The sequence below is a fragment of the Phocoena sinus genome, chromosome 21, assembly GCF_008692025.1.
Source record: "Phocoena sinus isolate mPhoSin1 chromosome 21, mPhoSin1.pri, whole genome shotgun sequence".
Taxonomy (NCBI): Eukaryota; Metazoa; Chordata; class Mammalia; order Artiodactyla; family Phocoenidae; genus Phocoena; species Phocoena sinus.
The window spans coordinates 32,880,192-32,893,356 of record NC_045783.1 but is presented as its reverse complement, the minus strand read 5'-3'; the positions used below and the strand labels follow the sequence as shown (position 1 = coordinate 32,893,356).

Sequence of the window (13,165 nt, the reverse complement as noted above, 5' to 3'; positions counted from 1 at the left end):
AATGGATCACAGATTAAATGTAAAACCTGTGACTATAAAAATTCTTGGTTAAACATAAGAGAAAACCTTAGAGATCTTGGATAAGGCAAATATTTCTTAGGTGCAACACCAGAAGCACAATCCATAAAAGAACAAATGGATAAGTTGGACTTCATCAAAATTTAAAACTTCTGCACTTTAAAACGCACTGTTTAAAAAAATGAAGAAGAAAAAAAAGCTACTGATTGGGAGAAAGTATTGGCTAATAATCATCTGATATAGGACTTGTATCCACAATACATAAAGAACTCTCAAAACTCAATAATAAGAAAACAACCCAAGTTTTAGAGTGAGCAAAAGATTTGAACTTAACCCAGAAGATAGACAAATAGCAAATAAGCACACAAAAAGATGCTCAGCATCATTAGTCATCAGAGAAATACAAATTAAAACTATAAGTAGATACATTACACATCTATAAGAAGAGCTAGAATAAAAAACGAAAAACATACCAAGTGTTGAGGATGTGGAGGAACTGGGAGCCCATGCACTGCTCGTGGGGATGTAAATGGGACAGTCACTTTGGAAAAACTTTGGTTGTTTCTTAAAAAGTTAAACATATACCTACAGTGTGATCTAGACATTCAGCAATAACAATGGATGAATTAACAATACTTGCAACAACATGGATGAAATTAGGCTGAGTGAAAAAAAAAAAAAACAGACAAAAAAGATTCCACACTGTATAGTTCCATTTATATACAATTCTGGCAAATGCAGCTACTGTATAGTGACAGAAAGCAGATTAGTGGTTACCTGGGAGTGTGGCAGAATGAAGGAGTACAAAGGATCCTGAGGAAACCTTTCGGGGATGATGAAGGGCCCTTCTCTTCACTGTGGTGATGGTTTCATGGGTGTTTCCCTGTATCAGAAATGATCAGATTATCTACTTTAAATATGTGGATTTGTTGTATGCCAACTATACCTCCGTGACGCTATCTTTAAAATATATTAATAGCAAAATCTAGTGAAAGGACCACTCTCACTGTGTTCCTTAAGCAAGTTGCTCCATCTCTAGTTTCCTAATCTATAAAGTAGGAATAATGTTGTCGTGACAATTAAAAATAACATGTTGGATATATTTCATATGAAAGAGAGCTCAATTAGTAATGGTAATAATAGAATAATGCTTTCAAGAAGAAAAAAAATTATGTGATTCTTAAATGCTCTGCTCGCAGATATCTGGAGAGATTTCTGTAGAGGGTTGGAAGGCCATTTGCCCTGGTTTCCCAGTTAGGTCACAGTTTCACGTGCAGTGACTTGGTGTTACTGTCGTGGGAAGATCTGACCCACCCATTTCCCCCACCACCCTCCTCTCTTTGTCCCTCCTCGTTTGGCCAGAGCTGGAGGGGTCCCTTGGTCCCTGTCACTGCACAGCCCTACCCCCAGCCAACCCCCCCGCCATGGTCTGTTTCTCGTTCTCCTAATTTTGGAATCTGGAACCACGTAGACTTGTAGAGATCAGTCAGGAGGAAAGCTCTCCGGAAAGATTACAAGGCAGAATGAATGTCAAGCACGTGGCCTGATTGCCGGCACCTTGAACACCTGTAATCGTTGGCAATTTCGGTTTCACTGCATATGGGCTAGGTCATCGGTTCTGGCTCCCGTGTCCCCCTCACATCTGAAAGCTCTGCACTGGGACAGCATAGACAGGTTCCCTGTTCTTGGAGTTGACAGTCATGCGAACCAGGACAGGCTCAAAGATGGGGGAATCCAAGGTGAGCTGGAGTCGTTGGGAAAACGTTGTGAAAGAAAGAGGACAAAGAGAACCTGTCGTGTGTGTGTGTGTGTGTGTGTGTCTGTGTGTGTTTATAATCCCCAACCCTTTAGCATGTATGGTGCCTGGCATGGAAGCAGACCTCATTTCATATTTTCTGGTTGAAAAAGTGAGTGAAGGAGGACAGCTGAGTTCTATCAGAAGCAGAGAAGCTGGAGGGCAGGAGCTGAGGCCCAGCTGGGAGTGACGAGGGCCCGTCTGGCCAGGAGAGAGGTTAAGCCAGATGCAGGGGTGGGGAGCAGTGAGGGCTGAATGGCAGGATGAAGATTGCGGGCACTGGGTTAGGGGCCTCTCGGGACGTGGCAGGAAGGTCCCTGGAGACCCTGCAGGGGCAGCCCCACCCATGCCCAGGGTCCCCTTCAGCTCTGCTGGATATTCAGAGGTTGTAGGCACACACCTGCCCCCGGGTCCCCAGACAGGCTGGGCCAAGTGGAGAATCTTGCCTTCTAGGCCCCCCTCAGACTGGCACCTGCTGTGAAGGGGAGGCAGAGGCCCTCTTCCCCTGCTGCAGGGACCGCCTCCCCACAAGCTGGAGGAGAGCAGAGGCCCCACCGAAGGGAACCCCGTCCAGAACACGCACACTAATCCCACACTTAAACCTGCTGCTCCCTCAGCATCCTGGTCTGCACACCAGACCCAACCAGGAGACTATCACCGACTCGTGTCCGAGCCCGTCCCCAGGGAACAGGCTTGGGAACAGGCTTTGCTGACCACAGGGCTGCGCGGTAGGGGCCTGGGCCCACTGGCTCCCTTCCCCCGGGTCACAGCTGACCTGGGGGGATCGGCAGGCAGAGTTCTGAGGAAACAGCATTGTGCCCGGGACCTCGTGCGCCCTGAGGACCCTCCCTCGTGCCACTTTGGCTCATTCACAGTTCCGGGAACCCCATACACTGCTTGCGGCTAAGCGACTTCATCCCAAACCGAGCAGTTTCCTGTTTGACCACCGCACCGAGGTCTGTGGGTGCTCAGTGTGCTCGCCAGCCCCGCCAGGGCTTGGTCAGCGACCCTGGTTCTGGGGCTGCCCCCTCCCTTGGAGGTGCGTTCCTAACAGAGCCCCCAAGGGCTGTGCCCAAGAGATGCTGGTGCAAAGAGACAGCAGCCTTGCCTTCCGTGCGGCCGCTGAGCAGTGGGGCTTTCACCTGATTGAGGATGGCTCGAGCTCCAGCCTCTGGATCAAGACGTCTTGATCCCCGCTCTGGACTGGAAAAGAAAGCATTCCAACCTCTTCTCTTTGCGTCCAGCAAAGGAGCCCCCTCCCCGCCCTCACCCCTGGCTGCCCCCTCTTCCTTAGCCCCCAGAGCCTTGTTCTCTTGCCCGGGTGCCTGGGCAGAAGCCACAAGGCTTGGGAAGGCCCGCACCGCCGGAATGCGCATGCACGTCAGTGGCCGTGCCTGTGCGCGCGTGACCGGCACGTGAGCGCGCGTGATGGAAGGTCACAGCTGGAGCATGTCGCCCTCTGTCTGCCCATCCAGGTTACTCCTCGCTGCAGGACGAGCTGCTGTCCCCCGCCTCCCTGCACTACGCGCTCCCCTCTCCGCTGCGCGCAGACCAGTACTGGAACGAGGTGGCCGTCCTAGACGCCATCCCCTTGGCGGGCACGGAGCATGACGCCATGCTGGAGATGTCTGACATGCAGGTGTGGTCCGCGGGCCTCACGCCCTCGTTGGTCACTGCTGAGGACTCCTCTCTGGAGTGCAGCAAGGCCGAGGACTCGGACGCCACTGGCCACGAGTGGAAACTGGAGGGGGCGCTCTCCGAGGGACCCCAGGGCCCCATGCTGGGCTCTCTGGACCTCGTGGAGGACGACACAGTGGATTCAGATGCCGCAAATGGCCTTATCGATTTGCTTGACCAGGAGGAAGGTCAGAGGTCAGAAGAGAAGCTGCCAGGTCATGAGAGGCAGGAGGACTCGACAGGTGCAGGGCAGGGCTCAGGGAATGAAGTGTCTCTTGTTTCAGGCCAGCAGAGGGTACAAGCCCACATCACAGAATCCCACACCGTGAGTCGGGTGATGGACTCCAGCCAGGACAGGTAAGGGCTGGGCCGCCGCGCGGGATGCCTTTTACCGTCCTGGGCTTCTGGCAGCGAGTACAGAGGGAACTCGGGCGCTGCTGTCCCCCGACGCTGTGTTCTAAACACACTGGCGCAAATAAATTCAGTAAGGCGCCAGCTCGCCTCTGAAGCCGCCCAGCCCGCGCTCAGGCCTCTGTCTTGTGAGAGTGGAGCTGTGTCTGCAAAGGCCAGTCCCTCCCCCAGAACCACCCCCCACCCCACCCACCTCGCCAGCCCCATCTTTTGGCCAGCAGGAGAGAGGCTGAGGGTGTTGGGAGAGGGGAGAGCATCCCTGGGAGAGAGATTGTAAGGCTGGGAGAAGCCACGTCCCTGAAGTACAGCTGAGCTGGGTGCTCTGGGCCCCTGTCGCTGTTGTGTGCTGATTGCTGAAATCAAACCGTATTTGGAAACCTAGAAGCAGCAGGGCCCAGGGAAGCTATGTGTGCAGTCACACAGCCTGCGTGTGACAGAGCTGATAACGCTGCCCTTTCTACTTACACCCTTTTGAAGGAGTGAGGCCAGCGGGCTTATCAGGGGCAGGACAGAGCTTCAGCTGTTGAAGACGGTTATTCTCCTGGGTAGCTCCTTACCACCCTTCCTGCGAGGAGAAGGCCTGTGATGACAGGTCCAGCAGCAGGGTGCCTGTTGGCAGTGCAGGCAGATGGCCTGATGCCCCTCTGAGACACAGAGTCCCCAGGCCACGTGCCTGCAGTGGACATCTGCCACGCTCCAGCGCTGGGCTGAGTGCAGAGTGGGGCTTGGAGCGAGAGAGACAGACAGTGACAGGTATCGCCTTGGCCTCCGGGGCTAGCACAGGAAGGGAGGGGCAAAGGCCCTTTCCTCTGTGTCGCTTTGCTGCCTGAACTTCCCTAAAGCAAGGAGACAGTTCCTGTGCTCCCAGAAGGCTGTGGCCACCCAGGGAGCTCAGATCCAGCCAGGCCGTGGGAAATCTATTCTCATTTCCTCTTCCCACCCGCATCCTCCTCCCAGAAGCCCGGGCAGACGGCCCTTCCCCAGGCTCTACTCGGTGTGGCCTGCATCCCCCAGCAGGAGGGAAAACAAAGTCGCTTAGGAGACAAGACAGCAAGGATTCATTTAGCGTCCCAAACGAATCCTTCGATGCTTCGGGAAAATTGGGCACACTGAGCCGTGAGGATTCAAAGTGAAATCCAACCTTCCAACCTCTGGCGATGGCCGTTCACTCAACAAGCACTGATTGGATGTTCCTGTGTGCCACCCACTGTGACAGCAGGGTCCCTAGACAGGGGCCAGAGGCCTGGGGGCCGGACCTCAGAACGTTACAGGATGGCTCTGTGACCTGGGGCAGCTCTCCCATGGGGACAGATGAATTTCATTCACTCACTCAACAGTGTGTATTGAATGCCTACTGTGTGCCAGGCCCCTGTATGAAGTGCCTTGGAGCATGGGTGTGGCATTGAGCAAAGCAGATAGTCTCTACGTGCAAGACGTTTATGTTCTAGTGGGGAGACTGACAATAAAAGCAGATAAAGTAAATGGAATTAAAAGTAATTAAGAGAGAGATGCTAATTAATGCTAAGTGCTAAACAGAAGAATAAAGCAGGGAAGGGGGTGGTTGAAATCATGGACGGGGCGGGCGGGGACACCTGAGAGTGACTCGCGGGAAAGACATAAAGGAATGCAGGTGATGAACGATGTGGACACCTGAGCGGAGCCAGCAGAAGGCCCAGCCAGGGCAGAGGCCTCGGAGCAGAGTGCGGCCCGCACATTCGAGGGGCGGCGGGAAGGTGCCCGTGCCTAGAGCAGGGTGATCACGGGAGATGAGGTCAGGGAAGTGATGGGGCTGGACATGTCAGGCCTTGGGGTCCTGGAAAGACCGGCATTTCCTGGGTGGGATGGAGAACCGTTGGAGGGTTTTGAGCAGAGGAGCGAGGTGATCTGGCCACGGCCGGCCACAGCCAAGGGTGGAGGCAGGAAGATGAACTGGAAGCAAGAGTCGATGGTGACGTGGACCAAGATGGTGGCCAGGAGTGGTCGTGTTCACCAAAAGGGTTTCCTGGCAAATAAGATATAGAGTGTGAGAGAAAGAAGGACGTCCAAGACGACACGGGTGTCCTTGGCCTGACACCTGGAGGGACGAGGTTGCCATCTACTGCAGTGGGAGGACGGCTGGAACATGTCCGGGGAGAAGACCCTAAGTGTGAACTTGGCCGGGCTGCCCATGCGATGCCCATCAGAAACCCCAAGGACAGACGTTGAGGAGGCAGTTGGACACGCACACCTGCAGTTCAAGGAAGAGATGCTGGGGACCCACATCTGGGGTTAAGGCCACGGGTTGAATGAGCTTGCAGAGCACGTGGGTATAGACAGAGAAGAACTGAGTCTGGGGCCTTCCAGGGTCAGAAGCCAGGGAAATTGGGAGGATCCCGCAAAGGATGCTGAGAAGGAACGGCCAGAGAGGGAGGGAAAAACAGGCAAATGTGTCCCGGAGGCCGTGGAAGAGCCTGCTTCAAGGGGGAGGGGTGATCATTTTGCCAGCTCAGCCCAGGCATGAGGACCGTGCGGTGGGAGTGACCTGAGGGGCTGGAGGGTGGTGGGTGGGATGACGGGTGTGGGGACCCCGATGACGGGACCGTGAGCCACGTGCCTCGGGAGCCCAGAGCGCGGAGCCATCCATTCACAGGGTGGGGCCCAGCGCCACCGGTGTCCGTGGCCCTCTCCACCGGGACAGCAAGGATGGCCCACGCGGGCCTCTCTGGACAGGGCAGTCGCTGTGCAATAGCTCACGCCCTCCCGACCTCCAGTGGGCAGTACAGGACCCGTCCTGGATGGGCCAGGGCTCTGGAGGGGGAGAGTCTCTGAGAGCGGAGACTGGGGGTGACTGGTGTCCTCGGTCTCTTCCTGGGCCCCAGACTGCAGGACTGGGATGCGGAAGGCTCCATCGTCTCCTATCTGCAAGAGGCCACACAAGGCTCCTGGGGGGAGGAGGCCCTGCAAGGCCCACACTTGTTCCAGAGAACCGTCAGCAGGTCTTGGGAGCACGAAGAGGTCCTGGGCTCTGCACCGGAGCGCGCACACACGGAGCAGCCCGAGGCCGGCAGCGACCGGAGACCACAGGGCCCCAGCGAGTGGATGCAGGAGGCTGTCAGCACCTTCTCCCACCACGTAAAGGTGAGAGCCCGCGGGGAGCCGCCACTGATTCTCCAGCCAGAGGGCCAGGCCTGGGGCAGCTGCTTACTTGCCCAGGCCCCTAGCCGGGCGTGTGTTCCGGCTTTAAAAATTGCGGCAGTGGCTTGTCTTTTTCTCTTTCCACGTGTCTGCCTCCTTGATCCCTGAGAGGGAGGGGAGAGGCTCACCTTGATGAGACTGCCAGGCACCTCCCCTCCACTGCCCTCCAGATGCCCAGGGTCACAGGGTCAGAGGTTGGCTTTGCAGGGCCGTTGCCAAAGCCGTAGTTTTTTGTGTTTTGGGTTTTTTTCTGCGGTACGCGGGCCTCTCACTGTTGTGGCCTGTCCTGTTGTGGAACACAGGCTCCGGACACGCAGGCTCAGCGGCCATGGCTCATGGGCCCAGCCGCTCCACGGCATGTGGGATCTTCCCAGACCGGGGCACGAACCTGTGTCCCCTGCATCGGCAGGCGGACTCTCAACCACTGTGCCACCAGGGAAGCCCCAAAGCCGTAGTTTTGTTTGCTTTCTTTTTCCGTCGTGGTTTAGGAAGAAGGGCTTAGCACCAGAGACCTGGAGGCCAGGTTAACTCGGGTCCCACCGTGTCTGTAGGGACGAGGACCAGCCACTGTCCCGCCCCGGGTTCCCTTGTGTAAACAAGGTAGAGAAAGGATTGTCGCCAGGGTTCACTAGGGACTCCTTGCCCGTGCGGGTGGGCTCCCTGGGTGGAACAGGCTGGGACCGAGGGCGCGATCCCAGCGCAGGCTCCAGCTGCCTGCACCCTCCGCCCTCCTGGCCTCCCTTCGGTCCTCCCTACTTATTTATTTGCTTTTATCTTCCCTCCCCATTCCCATAGACATCATTTTAATGTGGCTTTGGAAACAGTTTTATTATGAAAGATTGCAAATAGATACCAAACCAGACAGAACAGTCTGTGACCTTTGCGCGCACCCAGTGCCCAGGCGCTGCCACTGCCTGCTGGCGGCCCCCTGGTTTCATCGCCCCCCCCCACCCCCGAGGGGTCCTCCCACGTTATCTTGACGTTAATCCCGGACATCTTACGAACGTGTATTTTTAATTCGTGCGTTCTTATAAAGTTCGCGTCGCTGCTCTGTGCGTGTGTGGCTTTAACGCGTACGTAACAATGTGCTCCGCCCTCCCTGGCTTCTTCTCTTCAGTCAGCATCGGTTCCTCACCCTCCCTCCCCTCCACTGCCCTCTCCTCCCCTCCCCTCGCTCCTGTCCAAGCCCGAGCCTCGAAGGCACCTCTGAGGACCCCAGGACCAGGCGGACTCCACGATGACCTGGGCTGCTGGCTGCCAAGTGCAGCCAGGAATTAAACAGGGTGGTATTTAGAAGGCGTCCCTGCCGAACCCGCACCACCGACGGCTGGGCGGCTGCACCCATTTTTTAACCCCCGGCCACCCCGTGCGTTCTTGGCCGAGGGGCTGTTCCACAGGAGCCTCTGCTGCCTCTCCCGGTAGTGAGCGCTTGTCCCATAGCACAGATGGCCCCACTCCGGGTCTGTGCCCCCGCCCCCCGCCCGGAGTCCTGGGGAAGGAGCGTCTCTGCGGTTGGCTTTGGTGAGGGGAGGCCTGGAGAGGAAGCAGGACCTCCCCAGGGGACCGCGAGAGAAACCCTCTAGGTCATTTGGCCCAACTGCCTCATTTACAAATGGGGAAACTGAGGCCCAGGAGGCCGACGTCAGGCCCAGGAGAGTCTGGGACCTCCTGACCCCCAGTCCCAGTGAGCCAGCACCTCCCTGTCTAGGGCGGACGGGAGGGTAGGTGAGCTGTTTCCTAATCACCTGCCAGGGCTCCAGGGGATCATAATGAGCCCTGTTTAAGGTGACGGTTTGCAGAGCACCTGTTTGCTAGTATTTCTAGTGAGTCTCAAAAAACACGGGGTCGGGGAGTGGGGTATAACTGGGGGCCTGAACCTGCAAGGCAGCCAGTCCCTCTCTGCGGCCCCGGTGGGCAGCATCTGACCTTGAACTCCTAGGCTGGGCTCAGACCCAGGGCTCTCGTGCCCCCTCGCACGTGTGGCTTCTGTGTCCCAAGTGCTCTCTTGTGGAGATGAGGCAGGATTGTGCCGGGGTCGGAGCTGGAAATCTGACCCTCGTTTCCTTACTCTTTCACGTAGCAAGTTATCAACCTCTCTGTGCCTCCATTTCTTTTGTGTGAGATGGGAAAATCAGAGACGCGGTGGGGGGTGCTGCAGGCGTAACCGTTAGTGTGTGAAACGCACACAGAGCCCCTCCTGGGCAGCGGGCTGCGTGGGGTGTTTGCTGTCACCACCCCTAGCGGTGGGCTCACAAACCGTGCGACCCCCCGGCACTCTCAGAACGGGAGGAGAGCTCCTGAACCTGCCCCTGTTTGACCGCCGGGGAAACTGAGGCCCAGAGAAGGCGCCCCGCTTCCCTGAGCCCCTCAGCGGGAAGCCGTAGGGTCAGCGTGCCGGGTCCAGTTCCTGGTTCTTTCTGCCACGCCGGCTGCAGGCCAGAGAGGAACGGCCTGATCCCAAGAGGGGAATTCCTTTCAGCCGCAGCTGCTGGGCTGCATTAGGGAGTCAGCTCTGCAAAGCTGAGTTTAATGCGCATGGTTCCTGCCCTGGTGTTGACAGCCCAGCCTGGGAAGAGCCTTTAAGGACAGGCCTTAAATAGACACACCAGTGACACGCTTGCATTTGGGGTTGCTGTGCCGCGTAAGCGGGGACCGAGGCCGGAGGGGCTGATGGAGTTGCACGGGCTCCCAGGCCCCTCCCTGGACGCCTGCACTCCCAGAGCTGGGCCTGAGCAAATCACTCACCAGGGGCTATTTTTGAAACAAACCCTGCACCCTCCAGGGTGTTAGCCGGCCCCATCCCATGAACGAGCCGGGTGACATCATTCTGATCATGGCAGTAGCAGCCCAGGGACACACACAAGTAGCCACGTTCTGGAGACATCTTATTTTCCCAAGTCCGAATGGGACAGTTTTCCTGGGCGGAGCTGCCTCTAGCTGTCACAGGGCCACCGGCTCTCAGGGCTGGTGTCGCACACGGTGACTTTAACACGCGCCTCCAGCGCCCAGGACATGCACACCTGCCTGCTTCCTTCTAGCCCTGCCGGACAGCCCGGCAGCTGGCTTGGGAGCTAAAATTACTGGAGCCTGACGTCACCCGGGCCGAGGGCAGAGCTGGGCTCTCGGCAGGAGGGCACTCTGGCGGCAGTTCCACTAGGGGCCCTGCAGCCTCCCTCGCGGGGAGAAAATGGAGGGTGTCCCAGGGGGCCTCCAGAGTCCCAGAGGAGAATGAGAGGCTGGCCCCCCGCCTGGTGGCCCCCTGGCTGCGCAGGCCCTGGAGGGCCAGACTCGTGAGGAGGTGACGATGTGGACCTTCATCACCCAGCTGCTGGTCACCCTGGTGCTGCTGGGCTTCTTTCTGGTCAGCTGCCAGAACGTGATGCACATCGTCCGGGGCTCCCTGTGCTTTGTCCTGAAGCACGTCCACCAGGAGCTGGACAAGGAGCTGGGGGAGAGCGAGGGCCTGAGCGACGACGAGGAGACCATCTCCACCAGGGTGGTCCGGCGCCGGGTCCTCCTGAAGGTAACCCAGGCGGGGGCAGCGCCGGGATGTGCGGGACGCTGGTGAGGACGCCTGCTGGAAGAGGCCGGGCGGGCCTCGGGCGGCACTCCCTGCCCGGCCCACCCCCGACTCCCCGACATGGCAGAGGAAGCTCGGCTCCGGGACTTAGGAAGCCGGCCCCCTCCTGCTTCTGTCCCCAGCCAGCCCAGTGAGGCAGCAAGTCACCCTCTGGGTAAAGGCGTCTGGGGCAGGGGGTTCTTTCCTGTCAAGTGCTGTTGGAGTAGAAATCGGGGGCCTCCCTCCGTCTCTGTAAATCCCGCATAATCGCCCCTGTTTTGCCCAGCCCCGCTGCCGTGGCAGCGCTCCTGGGAGCCCAGGGCTCCCTCCTGTCCTCGGGCCCAGGACCCCCCGGGGTGCCCCTCATGCAGAGCCTGGTTTGGCGGCCGAGTTGCAGTTTCCTGCCAGGATGGGGACTTGTGGGACTGTGGCTACTGCGGGCGCTACTTTATTTCTTCATCCTCTGTCCTTATTCCCAAATTCCCGCTTATCAATCTCAAGTTTTCTCCCTTTCTCTAATTCCAGGGGAATGAGCTTCAGGATATTCCAGGGGAGCAGGTGACAGAGGAGCATTTCACGGATGAGCAGGGCAACGTCGTCACCAAGAAGGTGGGTGCAGAGTCCCCCTGAGCTGGGCAGAGGCAGGCGGGCTAGAAGCTTACAGAGGCGGTGGACTCACCCCCAGCTTCTTGCTGCTGCCCTAGCAGAGGGGTAAGCAGCCGTCACAGTCCGGACGTGACATTCCTTACAGCCACTTCGCCTGATTCAGCCTGAATTCAGCTCCTCCGACTGGGTCCAGAATGACCGGGCCCCGTGGAACACCCCAAACCTAGTCCTGTGGTGCCTGGCCCTGAAAACAGCTGGGTGACAGCCGTACGGGGGCCCCTGTGGGCTCCTGAGATCAAAGGACGTGGGAATGCATGGGGTTGGCAGTAGGTGTACACCAGGAGACGTGATTCTGCCTAACAGGTGCTGGGCACGGTGCTAGGTGTGGGCAGGAGGCAGACCTGTGTTGCTCCGGGGCTCATGCTAGGTCAGAGCAGGACCCCGTCTTCCCTCCTGCACGGGGAGCTTCTTGCTTGTGTGTGTTCTCACCTCCCACTGCTTGCACACGGTAGGTGCAGAGCAGACTGTCGTTGGAATATCTGGATGCGTGAATAGGGAACAGGTGGACCCCAGGGACAGGAACGCCCTGCCCTTCGGGGGCTCCCAGTCCTAAGGGGAAGACGGAGGGCGTAAACTTCCAGCACACCAGAAGGCGGGATGGACCGCCCTGGGCTAGAGATAGAAGTCGGGGGGGGGGGGGGTGCCGAGACCCCGATCATCCATGAGCCTCAGTAAGAACCCCCCGCAAATTCCAGCCCCTCTGAGGCTGCCCAGTGCGAATTCCCCACCCGATGGGGGGTGAGAGGCCGTCCGCGATCTTGACCGCTCAGGGAAGGGCACCTGGGGACGAAGGCTGCTTCTAACCCCCAGCTCACTCCGGGACCTGCTCTTTTCAAGCTGTCTGGCCGGCTTCCCCAGCCCCTTCTGCCCTCCCTCTCTTCTGCAGATCACTCGCAAAGTCGTTCTCCACGTCGATCCATCCGGAGCCGATGGCACCCAGGAGCCCGAGGAGGTGATTTCTGGGGGGCCCCTGGAGGACCCTAGTGAGATGGAGGCCGATGTTGATTACTTTATGACTCACGCCAAGGTACTGCCCGAGCTGCAGCCTCCCAGGCCCTCGCTCTTCCGAGGGGCCAGCCCATGACTCCTGCTGCCCTCTGCGCCAGCCCCCTTGGGGCTCACCTCTCACCTCTCTGCTCCCCCTCGAGCCTCCTGCCCCTGGTGGCACTGTTCCCCCCACCTCCGTAGGGCGCCTGTGTTCTCTTGCCATCTCTGTGTGTGATCTGTCCTGCCTTGTGTCTGCAATGCTGTCTCCAGGTGGAGCTGAGAGGGTACAGTAGCCTGCAGCCGGACCTGATAGAGGGCAGGAAGGGGGCTCAGATAGTGAAGCGGGCCAGCCTCAAAAGGGGGAAACAGTGATCTCGAGCCCCTCCCAGTGGAATGGCCTCTTTGGAGGTAACGCCGTCATTCTCCATCTTCTCTGCATGGCCTGGTCCCCCGCGACGCCCCGCCGAGAGGCTGCGGACTTGCGCACCCCTACCCGCCTCCTCCTGGAACTCCCTCCCCTCCCAGCCCCTCCCCGCTGCCCAGCATGACGCAGGAGGACCAGGCACCGCTGCGGGCTCCAAGCACAGACTCCCACCTGCTAACAGTGCCTCTGAGCTCCATTGCCTCCGAGAGAAAACAGCAGCACCTGCTGACCTGTTCCTCGGCAAGCGCAAAAATACAGATTTGAAAAAGTGCTTCCGTGAGTGCGAAGCACTCGGTACATCTCAGTAGGAACGTTATCCTGGAAGCCCAGCAAGGGGGTCTGGAGGAGGAGGGGCGGGGCCCTGGAGGGTGCAGTGGGGTCTGCTAGGCTGTGCTGTTTCAGTGCACGTGGCCAGGAAGAGCTGGACAGGGAGAGGCCTGGACCCCAGCTGTGC

The 13,165-nt window shown here is 58.2% G+C and overlaps 1 protein-coding gene across 4 annotated transcripts in view; it reads left to right on the top strand.

Moving 5' to 3' along the window:
* The window catches only part of ANK1 (ankyrin 1), a 101,139-nt gene that overhangs the window by 80,282 nt on the left and 7,692 nt on the right, over positions 1 to 13,165 (top strand). The window contains exons 38-42 of one of the 4 annotated variants that reach the window (XM_032618509.1): positions 3,289 to 3,678; positions 3,775 to 3,847; positions 6,760 to 7,018; positions 11,160 to 11,243; positions 12,187 to 12,327. In XM_032618509.1, coding sequence (XP_032474400.1) covers positions 3,289 to 3,678; positions 3,775 to 3,847; positions 6,760 to 7,018; positions 11,160 to 11,243; positions 12,187 to 12,327 — 947 coding nt within the window. Of the gene's footprint in view, positions 1 to 3,288; positions 3,679 to 3,774; positions 3,848 to 6,759; positions 7,019 to 10,192; positions 10,599 to 11,159; positions 11,244 to 12,186; positions 12,328 to 12,557; positions 12,696 to 13,165 lie in introns of those variants that run through there. The other 3 variants (XM_032618510.1, XM_032618511.1, XM_032618514.1) reach the window with 3 other exon arrangements.